Source organism: Benincasa hispida, chromosome 8, assembly GCF_009727055.1.
Source record: "Benincasa hispida cultivar B227 chromosome 8, ASM972705v1, whole genome shotgun sequence".
Taxonomy (NCBI): Eukaryota; Viridiplantae; Streptophyta; class Magnoliopsida; order Cucurbitales; family Cucurbitaceae; genus Benincasa; species Benincasa hispida.
The window spans coordinates 19,849,284-19,861,310 of record NC_052356.1 but is presented as its reverse complement, the minus strand read 5'-3'; the positions used below and the strand labels follow the sequence as shown (position 1 = coordinate 19,861,310).

At 34.3% G+C, this 12,027-nt stretch overlaps 1 protein-coding gene across 1 annotated transcript; it reads left to right on the top strand.

Moving 5' to 3' along the window:
* Positions 1–1,891: 1,891 nt before the first annotated feature.
* On the top strand, positions 1,892–4,923 carry LOC120083319 (probable serine/threonine-protein kinase PBL10). The gene is made up of 6 exons (XM_039039018.1): positions 1,892–2,413; positions 3,019–3,341; positions 3,466–3,601; positions 3,701–3,843; positions 3,924–4,047; positions 4,153–4,923. Exons 1-6 carry the CDS (start codon positions 2,362–2,364, stop codon positions 4,572–4,574), a joined length of 1,200 nt encoding a protein of 399 aa, XP_038894946.1. The 5' UTR covers positions 1,892–2,361; the 3' UTR covers positions 4,575–4,923.
* The last annotated feature ends 7,104 nt before the right edge of the window (positions 4,924–12,027 follow it).

Here is a 12,027-nt window from a genome sequence, read left to right as displayed (position 1 = left end):
GTCTATCGCGGATATATTTGGAATTCTATCAATGATAGAAGTCTATCGTTGATAGACTTGTCTAAATTTACAATTTTTTAAAAATGATGTTATATATTTGATTATTATTCTTAAAAATACTACTAATTGTAATTATTCTTTATTTTTCCACCCATGCACATTGATAAATGAACCAAGTGTGTTTATGACTTAAAAAAATATATTAGTTGACCATATTTTCAGAGCTCACAAAAAAGTACAAAATAAATAAGATTTTTTCTTTTTAAAGAGAAAAACTAATTCGTTGTAGATTTAAGACTACATAAAACTAAAGAAGATAGAGGATTGGAATGTTGTGCTCATACTGAAAGCTGAATTTAGATCATGTTGGACTCGTTTAAATATATTTCCATAAAATTCCTTATCAATTTTATGTGAATTACGAATAATAATAAAAAAAAATCCAGTACAATGGGCTTAGTTAGGATTTTTCAAATCATTAAATGCTTGTGCATAATCCTACTATTAATTTGTAATTTTTTTTTTTTTTGAATTCAACAAATGACTTAATTAGGATTTTTCAAATCTTTTAATGCTAATTGTTCCATGCTCATAAGATAGGATTATTGATTTCATGTAATTTATGTGTAATTGCAAACACACTCTGAAAGTTAATTAGATCATTGATTTTATGAGTGTATTCCTTTCAAATTATCTTCTTAATCCCACAAATTATTTTCTGTAATTACAATTATTTTTCATAAACTTTGATAAATAATTTAGGTTAAACAAAACTATTTGCAATTTAATTCATGTAATTTTCTAAATAATTGTCTCAAAGTAAATTAGAAATTAAATATTAACATTAGAATAATTGAATTAATATGCCTACTTTAGCAATTATAACAATCACTATAACTTAGAATTAATTTATTTGTTTTTTAAATGGAACTTACCAAACATAATTTTACACTACTTTACAAGAGATTTGGGTTTAGAAATCATCAAAAGTAATTTCAAATTAAGCCTAATTCATGGATAGATGATTTAAATTTTGAATGGTTAATATCGTTTATCCCCGTTTTTGTAAATAATGAAGAATGACCTTTTGTCATTGTCAGAATAGACTAAGAGCGTGTTAATTATCCATATTGCCCCTCACAATTTTAGTGAGTTTGAATGAAATTAAGATTATTCATACAGTAGTACTCCGACTCTTCCTTTCTCACTCCCTCGCACTTGCACTCCTCCTTGCTCTCTCACTCACATTTTTCTTTTACTTTTTCGGTCGTGTTTGCACTCACACTCCTCCTCGCTCTCTCTCTTGCACTCTCAATCTCTCATTCGTGTTCGTGTTCCCGATCTTCTTGACTCTTTCACTCGCACTTACCACTCTAAACCATCATTAATGGTGGATGAGAGACCATATGAATAATTCACACACTCTCATACATTTTAATATAAATTAGGACAAACGGTATTAACCATTTAAGGTTATACGTATTAGAAAAACGGTAGAGTATAGATGTTGGTATTCCTATCTCAACGAAGATGGATCACAAATTTAGGAGCAAAAGCAAAGAAGAAAAACAGAACACACGGTTATGGATATTGGCAAAACAGAGTATTGCAGTGATGATTGATGGAATTCTTTTTTACTTTCTTGTCAATTCTATGGCTTCTCGTCCTGATGAAATCAAATGGTGGAGAATCGCATCAGAATTCTGTAGCCCCAAAACCTTATCTGTTTTGCTTCTGCTTCTATTTGACCAGGTAAAAAGCTTTCAAAAGAGTCCAGAAAAAGAAAAGTTTCTAGGCCAAAATGCGGGCCCGTGGACTGACCGCCATTAGTGCAAATTTCTCCACCTTCGTCCACTGGACCCCCTTCAACCATCTCCCACTGCTCCATTTCTTTATTCATTCTTGCACAATTTTCCCAGTCAAAGTAGTCTCTCAACCCTTTTCCCCTCTTCTCTCTCTCTCTCTCGATTTGTTTTCAAAGATTCCTTCGCATTTCGATTCGACCCTTTTAAATGTTTGTTTTCACCTCCTATATCTGCCTTCTCAACTTCGCTTCTTGCTAGGGGCTCTGGTCTCTGAACCGAACCTGTTAATTGAATTTACTCCCTCCCATGTTCATTGGGTTTTGGGGGTTTTCCTGCTCTTTCGGTTTTTGTTCTTGTTTATGCTGTAAGAACTTCAATTCTGAACTTGTGATTGCATGCAAGTGTTTGTGGAGGGTTTTGAGCGATACCCATTTGACTTAACATATGAATCTCCATTTTCGAACTCGGATCTGTTGAAATTTCTTGCTGTAAGCCGCTGAATTTTGTGATCCGTAGGGAGATAAGTGGTCAGACTGTGAGATTTTGAACCAGTTCCATGGGGATTTGCTTTAGCGCCAGGATTAAAGCTGTTAGCACATGCAGTACAGGTAGAGAGCTCTGAAAGAAAAAAAAAGCCATAGAAATGAATATCATATCCATTGTGTTTAAGTTTTTTTGTTCATTTCTTTGCTCTTCTCCATGTTCTTCCCTCGTTTGATTATTGGGAAATGAAAAGGGGAAAAAACATGTTCTCATGATTCTGCTTTTAACAAATGGTTGGAGTTTTGTTCTCTGAGTTTTTGACATTTGATGTCTACAGTACGTTAGTTTGAAGAACTTTTGTTGCTTGAATGATTGAGATCTGTGAGTCAACTCATTAAAACAAAAGCTCTGAATTTAGATACAATGGTAAGCATTTTTTGTTCAATTGTTTGTTTACTGTTTGGTTTTGGTTTCTTTTTTATGCATTCTTTACAACTTGTGTTTCACTGGACTCCCACGAGCCGGCAGCCATATACTTTTGTGTTTGGAATTGGAATATTTTTGTTCTTTTGCATCTTTCTGGTATTTGGATGTGCTTACATGAATCCGAATTTGGGAATGGTGCTCTGCTGACAATCGAAATTGTATATGCAATTCAACTTGATTTGACAATAATAGTTTTAGTTCAAGTATGGAATAGGGATATCTATCTTACATTTAAGTTATGCAGGAGGAAACTTAACCGGTGTTAGCCGAGATGCGATCAATCTCTCTAGTTCAAGCAGCAACAGCAAGTTCTCATCAACATCAATTCCTCGGAGTGAGGATGAGATTCTTCAGTCCACAAATCTGAAGAGCTTTAGTTTTTCAGAACTTAAACTGGCTACTAGGAATTTCCGTCCTGATAGTTTGTTGGGGGAAGGTGGGTTCGGTTCGGTTTATAAAGGTTGGATCGATGAGCATTCATTTTCTGCTGCCAAGCCAGGGTCTGGCACGGTCGTTGCAGTGAAAAGGCTTAACCTAGATGGTCTCCAAGGTCACAAGGAGTGGCTGGTAAGTCGATGTTCGTTACGGTAAAAGATGTCGGGACGTTTATGATTTCTGCTTTATCTTTGACTTCAACAAAATAAGCTATCAAGTATCAATCCACTTACCTTTAGTTTCTTCAATACTGTAGGCTGAAGTCAATTTTCTGGGACAACTCCATCATTCTCACCTTGTGAAACTGATAGGCTACTGTTTGGAAGATGAACATCGATTGCTGGTTTATGAATTCCTTCCTCGAGGCAGTTTAGAAAACCATTTGTTTAGAAGTAAGTTCTCATCTCCTTCACTGATTAAAGTAAGAGGCTCAATCGTTTAGGATTCTCAGTTTATTTATTCTTGCAACTTGTTTTTTTTAAACCTTTCAGGAGGTCTGTATTTTCAACCTCTTTCTTGGAGCCTTCGCTTGAAGATCGCTCTTGGCGCTGCAAAGGGACTGGCTTTCCTTCACAGTGATGAAAACAAAGTTATCTACCGTGACTTCAAGACGTCAAATATTCTCCTTGATTCAGTAAGTAGTTGTTACACTGTAGCAGAATTTCAGTTTTTGGCCGTTTTTTCTGAAGAGTCCATTCTATGGTATGATTACAGAACTACAATGCAAAACTCTCTGATTTTGGGCTGGCCAAGGATGGACCGACAGGCGACAAAAGTCACGTCTCGACCAGAATTATGGGGACGTATGGATATGCAGCACCTGAATATCTAGCCACAGGTAATACTTAGCTAATGATTGCACCGATGTGCTTGTTTTAGCGAAGAAAAGGAATCTTTTCTATGATCTCTTCTGTTAATCTTTTATTTCATCCTGACTGTTTAGGTCATCTTAGTGCCAGGAGTGATGTGTATAGTTTTGGGGTTGTTCTATTGGAGATGATATCTGGTCGAAGAGCAATTGACAAAAATCGACCACCGGGGGAACAGAATCTGGTCGAATGGGCCAAACCCTTGCTTGCTAATCGACGCAAGACTTTTCGTTTACTTGATGCACGTATTGAACGCAACTACTCCATGGAATCAGCTTTTAGATTAGCAATCCTTGCATCACGTTGCCTATCTGTAGAACCCAAGTTCAGGCCGAGTATGGACGAAATTGTTACAACGTTGAATGATCTCCAGGATTCGAAAGGAACTGGAGGTACAAGAAGATCCAGGACTTGTAAGCAAAACACAGACAATGGCAATTCACACAAGGAAGTCGCTGCTTATCCTAGACCATCTGCATCTGCTCTCTTTACATAAGTTTGGGTCTTCGGAAAAACATAACGAAAATGAAAACCCGACGAGGTGATCTGAGAGAGGAGGAAAGAATCCCGGCTTATATATTGTTGAGCGGTTGTATAGTCAGTGTTCTTATTTCCACTAATGCATACTTAAATTGCTACATGGGAAACAGAAGTAGGGAGCAGGGTTGAAAATGCTATTGCTGTAGCCTGTAGTGATGGGTATAGCTATTTTGTGTTTCAGTTTTGTAATGCTTTTCTCCTTCTTCTTACCAGATTTCTGTCAAGTGGGATCTGTGTTATTGAGTTTATTGTAAAATGCATAGTTAATGAATGAAAAAAGGATTTGTATACAACCATTTGGCACTTGCTTTGGTTTATTTTTGGAACTGTAAAACTGAACCGGGTTCTAACTTGAATTGATGACGGTTTTTGGTCGATTTGATTTCGATTTGACGGTTTTTTTTTTTTTTTTTTGTCGATTTTCGGGTTTTTTCCTTGCACCCCTATATTTATACACAACCATTTGGCAGTTTGTAAACTAATGAAATGTTAACTCATTTTTTTTAATTAAAAAAATATTTTTGTTATATGATTGAGTTGGATTGCATAAAAATGAGTGCACCTAAGTATGTGCACCTAAGTATTGCTCTATTATTATCATTATTATTTGATTTCAACAATGGGAGAATTGTGAATTGAGCAATTGGTATTTTATCTGTTAAAATGGGAGAATTGTGAGTTGAGTAATTGGTATTTATATCTGTTAAACTATGTTCATTCAAACTAATTTATTCTCTTTTGTACAACTTAGGCTTAAAATTCGTAATTTAACCTTGAATTTATATCAACTCTCTTTTATATTTCTCCTACCTTCACCTTTTCAAGAACTGGAGAGGATTATTCAAAAGTCCAAATCTGGTAAGAATAGTTTAACCGAGCTTAACTTTTAAAGAGAATTTTTTGTCAAGGATAGAGGTTTGATAATTTATTATTGTAAATTGGATGAAACAAAAAATAAAGAAAAAATTGTCTTTTCACTCCCTTAGTTATAAAGAATAGTTGTGTTTAATTCTTGGGTTTTCAAAATGTATCCTTTTAATCCTCAAATTTTTAATAATATATATGTTTGGTTCATGTATCTCTTCGGTTCTTGAATTTTTAAGAGTAAGTTTAAAAGAACCTTCAAATAGTTTATTATTATTACTTTAAATAATGATATTGCATTTTAAATTTAAAAAATATTTTTTTGAAAAAAGTAATATATATTAATATTGTAGACTTTATTAGAATAATTATGGATGTTTTAATTATTTAAGTTTAAGACTTTATTACTTTAAATTCCTTAGATGTTGTAATCTTTAAGATAGCTAATGGTTGAATTTTAATTTTTACAAATAATGAGAATTTAACATTTTAATTATATCTTTTAAATTGCATATGTATTATTGTTTCTATTAGCAAAATTGGATTTTTTTTTTAAAAAAAATAATTTTTTTTAATAAATAATGACAAAAATAGGGTTAGGGGGAAAGTATTCCCAAAAATAGGTGTTTAAATCGTGTATCGGGTACACGATTACACTTAAATCGTGTACCAGGTACACGATAAGGCCTAAATCGTGTACCGGGTACACGAGTATCTGGCCACTTGGCACGCCCAGTCTGGCGTGGCAGCCATGCAGGTTTGACTGAGGGAATCATGTACCGAGTACACGACTTCCACGCCTTAAAAGCTCCGCTCGAACCCTTCTTCTTCCTCACCGAAACCCCTATTGTTCTTCCTCACTGCCGCTTATAATCATTTTTCCTCACCGAAACCATCGATTTCTCCCTTCTACCTACCAAAATCTCGTTGATTTTCCTCACTGAAGCCTCTATTTCACCGAAAGCTTCCAAAATTTCGATTTTGCTCGACTTTCAGTCCTCCATTTGATCCTCACTGAATTCTCCATTGTGGTGGTCGTGTTACTCGATTTTCCTACATTTTTTGCTGCCGCATTTTACTTGGTATATTTCTTTCTCTAGTTGGGCTGATCTGTATTTATATGTATGTTTTTGCATGTTTTTGGGCTGAATTTTTGTTGGTATATTCCTACATTTTTGTTTAGTTTATGTATAGTGTATGTATAGTTTATGTATGTATAGTTTATGTATGTATAGTTTGTGATAGTGTATTATATAGTTTATGTATAGTATATGTTGTATAGTTTTGTGTATGATTTAGTTTATATATAGTTTGTGTATGATTTAGTTTATGTATTATTTAGTTTATGTATAGTTTATGTATGATTTAGTTTATGTATTATTTAGTTTATGTATGATTTAACTTATGTATGATTTAGTTTATATATGTTTTTGGGCTGATCTTACAATTTTTTTATTTGTTTGGATTGATTTAAACTTAGAAATCTTATATGTATAGCTTATGTATGATTGATTTAAACTTAGAAAACTTAGAAATTAGAGTTTGTTGGGTTGACATATTAACATATATTTTTTTTTTTTATCAACTATAACAGTTTTAAAACATAATAAATATATTGATGCATACTGAAGATTTAGTAATTCTTGAACCTGAAAATGATGGAGATAGTGACATCGACATTGAAGTGGATGAATTATTTGGAAACGACGGTAGTGGTGAACAAGATCTTGAGTTGGTACCATCGGAAATATTCAACCAAATAGATTGGGAAATGACAAATTCAACGTGTGAACTAGGGTCTACTTTGGAAGAAAGGAATGTAGGAGTAGATAACTATAGTTTAATACAAAAGGGAATGTTGTTTAATACCAAAGAAGATTTACAGCTTGCTGTAAAAAAATATTGTGTGACAGAACACTACGAAATTGATGTAGTGGAATCAAATTAGGATCTTTGGTATGTTAACTGTAAATCCTGGAGTGACGGTTGTGCTTGGAGGCTACGGGCATGTCGGCGCAAAACTCATGGGATGTTCGAAATCACAAAACTTCAAAGAGAACACTCATGTTTGTTTTTAGAGTTGACACAGGATCATTCACAGCTGAATTCAAATTTCATGAGTATCGAAATTTAAAATTTGGTTAGAGCTGATCTTGGAGTACCTGTGGCCCTACTTCAAGAAGTCATTAAAAGACAATATGGCTATAATGTCAATTATAGATAGGTGTGGCAAGCCAAGAGAAAAGCGTTAATTGCTGTATTTGGCGACTGAGAGAAATCATATTTGGAGCTTCCGTATTGGCTGAGTGCTGTTGTTCATTACAACCCAGGAACACGAATAGACTAGTTTTTCCTTCCCTCGGATGTGCCAGGTACGACTATTTTTGAACGAGTTTTTTGGTCTTTTGGTCCTGCAAGAGAAGGGTTCAACCATTGTAGGCCATTAATCTAGATTGATGGAACTATCTATACAGAAAGTATAAGGGGAAATTATTGACAGCCTTATCTATTGATGCAAACGGACATATATTTCCCCTTGCTTTTACTATCGTAGAAGGTGAGAATTCGTCCAGTTGGTCATGGTTTTTGTGGCCATTGCGTGAATATGTTATCCAAAGAGAGGGTATTTGCTTGATTTCTAACAGACATAAGGGCATTCTTGCTGCAATTAATAATGAAGAAATTGGTTGGAATGAACCCAGAGTGTACCACCGATATTGTCTTCGCCATGTTGCCAGTAATTTCAATAGAAAATACAAATCGAAGCAACTAAAAAATTTGGTGTTTAAGGCTAGAATTCAACACCAAAGGCGTAAGTTCATTCGGTGCATGAAAGAATTGAAACAATTGCACCCTGAATGTCTTGAATTTTTTTTCCAGACATTGACTTAGAAAAATGGACACAGTCACATGACGGTGGGTACCGCTATGGGTGGATGACCAGTAATGTAGTTGAATGCATGAACGACATTTTTAAAGGTGCTAGAATGTTACCCATTACTTCTTTGGTTAGGCTAACATTCTATCGCAAATCAGTAAAGCACTCGATCGTGGGGACATATATACAGAATATGCCCTAAAAAAACTGAAGAGGTGGGAAAAATGAGCATCGGCACATACGGTGACATCCATTGACAGGGAAAGTCAAACTTTCAAAGTACAAACTAGCATAAGTATGATTTCTCCCTACAAAGGACAACACACCTAAGTTTTAAGCTTGAAAGAAGGGACATGTTCTTGCAATAAGTGGCAATCATTCAAGATTCCATGCTCTCATGTAATTGCAGTTTGTAATTACATGCATATGACATACCTACCACTTATTGATGAATGCTACAAATTGTCTAATGTCAAGCGTTGTTATGAAGGCTGCTTCCATCCAATTCAACACCCATATTATTGGCCAGAATTATCATTTACAGAAGTTTGTTCAAATGCGGACTTACTCAGAGAACAAGGTCGGCCAAAAAGTACGCGAATTCATAATGAAATGGATTGAAAGAAGCAAGCCAAAAAGTGCGATGTACAATTTGTAAAAGAGAAGGACATAATAGACGCACTTGTCCACACCGTACATTGGGTGCTTCGTCGTCTTCGGGTCGTTAGAATTTTTATTTTTATTTTTTTACTTGTATATTTCATGTATTTGTATTCTTTATGTATTTATAATTTTCATGTAATTGTATATTTCATGTATTTGTATTCTTTATGTATTTATAATGAATTTATGAAATGAATTTATTTAATAAACTTATTTTATGTAATTGTATTTTCTTATGTACTTTTTATGTATCTTTTATGTTATCGATTCTATTATGTAATATAATTTGAATTTTTTAGGTAATGGAGCCTGGTCCTTCTAATCCTGTACAATTGTACCAACGAATCACGCATCGTTCACAGACAGTATGGGATAATTCTTCCACTATAGTGTTGAGTTGTCGGAGGAGGGATGCGACTGCATAAAGTACTATCTCATTTGATCACCGCATTATTCCATATGTTTAGGAGGCGGGTTTTCTTGGGGTTGCACAGATTGGTTTCATCCAGCTTGATTGGCACCTGATTACTGCTCTAGTTGAGCGCTGGAGACCAGAGACCCACACATTTCACCTGCCCTGTGGAGAATGCACTATTATGCTGCAAGATGTTGCTATACAATTTGGGTTAAGAGTGGATGGGCAACCACTGACAGGCTCACTACAGTATAACTGGAAGGACGTTTGTGAAGAGCTGTTAGGCATTCTACCAGAGGATTTGAAGGGATCAAGATTAAGTATCCCTTGGTTGGCGTCCCAGTTTCCCGAATTACCTCCCGATGCCGACGACATCAGCATACGTAAGTACGCACGAGCATACATCCTACAGCTTATTGGAGGATTTTTATTTGCCAACAAGTCAAATACTCTGGTGCATCTCATGTTCCTTCCATTATTGTCTGATTTCGAGCATGCTAGTACGTACTCGTGAGGTGGTGCATGTCTTGCATGGTTGTACAAAGAACTTTGTCGGGCTTCCAATACATAAGCGTTGGAAATAACGGGGCCACCGATACTATTACAAGTATGAGCTTATAATCGATTTCCAATTGTAGCACCACAAGTCCAACTATAGGCCCTAGATCATCGTCCACTTAGTGTCAGGTATTATTTTATTTATATATTTATTTCTTTACCATTTTATATAACAATATAAATTAATTGTAGTTTTCATAATTTTAGATGGAGTGGTGTATTAGCTGCCTCTGAACAGTCAGCAAATATATTGCTCGTGTACAGAAAAAAATTCGACATGCTGACACCCAATCAGGTAGTAAATATGTATATAAATGAATATTTAAAAAATTTTATATGTATACTTATTATTATTTTTTGTCAGGTTATTTGGACGTCATATTCACAGATTTGGTCATCCTTACCTAATTATTGTCGTGATGGTGAAGACATCTGGTTGACTGTTAGCCCTCTTATATGCTTCCATATAGTAGAGTGGCATCATCCAGATCGTGTGCTGAGACAGTTCGGTATGCGATAAACGATACCTTCGTTGTCCTATACACTCCTAGAACTACACCAGATCGATTTAAGAGGTAAGCACGACCAAGACTGGCGTCGAATCCATGCGGAGTATTTATCCTACTGGCATAGACGACGTGATCGTTGTGCACAGAGAGAATTAATAGATGGACCAGCTGTATCAGACGACTACTTTCCCTGGTACAATTCGATCACGAGGCGGTTTATCTCACCAGACGGCGCTTACTATTACTGCATGGTAAGAGATTTCAAATCAGACATTTTCCATATGTATAATATGAATATTGTTTAATATTTTTTTTATTCTACAGAATAATTTTATCGACGATGTTCAACAATATTCAATGCAGAACAACCTACCAGAATTGGGTTCAATGTGTCAGCAAACATTGATCAACGTAGAAAGTATTATTCAACAAACAAGATGACTCAATGTTGCTGACATCGATCGAAGACGTATTCTTCGTAGACGACAGCGACAACGGGGTGAACCTAATTTAGAAGGACACGAAGACAACTCACATGAGGAGTAAGGGCCAAGGGTCGTTTTTAAATCCCACATTGTATCATTTTCAAATTGCAAATCTCAAAAGAACTAATTGTAAATATTTTTTAATATCATGGTATTTTTTTTTAATATGAGTGCAAGATGTTTTTATTGTAGATTAAATATATAATTAAGTTTAATAATGAAAGAATTAAGTTTAACAATTTAAAAAAAAATTATAAGCAACAATGAAGGAATTAAGTTTTAACAATTAACTTTAAAAAAAAAAGGAAAAAAATTTATAAGCGAATCGTGTACCGGGTACACGAGTTCGCTTGACCGGTCAACCAGTCAGCTGACGTGGATTAAATGTTACATGGAAATCATGTATCGGGTATACGATTTCACTACCCTAAATCTATCCATACTTTCCCAAAACACCTATTTTTAAAAATATTTCCCCCAACCCTATTTTTATCATTATTTATTAAAAAAAATTAAAATTTATAATATTTTGTTTAAATGAAAATTGTATTGAAAATGTTTAAGGAATTGTTAAGAAAATATATGTGACTGAAATAAAAAATTATTAGAAAAATAAAGAAAAGAAAAATTTTCCGTGGAGACTTGATCTCCACCTCATAGACATCTCTACTAATAGATAATAATATTTTGTTAAATTTGTATATAAATGGACTCATTTTTTTATATTTAAAAATATCAATTTTTATTCTCTCTAAAATTATTTTTCTAATTTTAAATATTATATGATTACTTTAAAAAAATTACTTCAAGACTCCAGGGGGTAAGAAACGTGGATTTAAAAGCTTAGTGAATTAAATAACCCTATTTTTGAAAACTCGAGAAACATTTTAAAGTTCGACCAAACGCACATAAATTTTTCAAAAAAATCTGGAGACTAAAAAATGTAATTTTACCAAAAATAATATAATAATAATAATTAAAAAGAAAAAAGGATTTGAATTACGAAAATCGGAAAATCTTCTCTCGTTCGGCGGAGG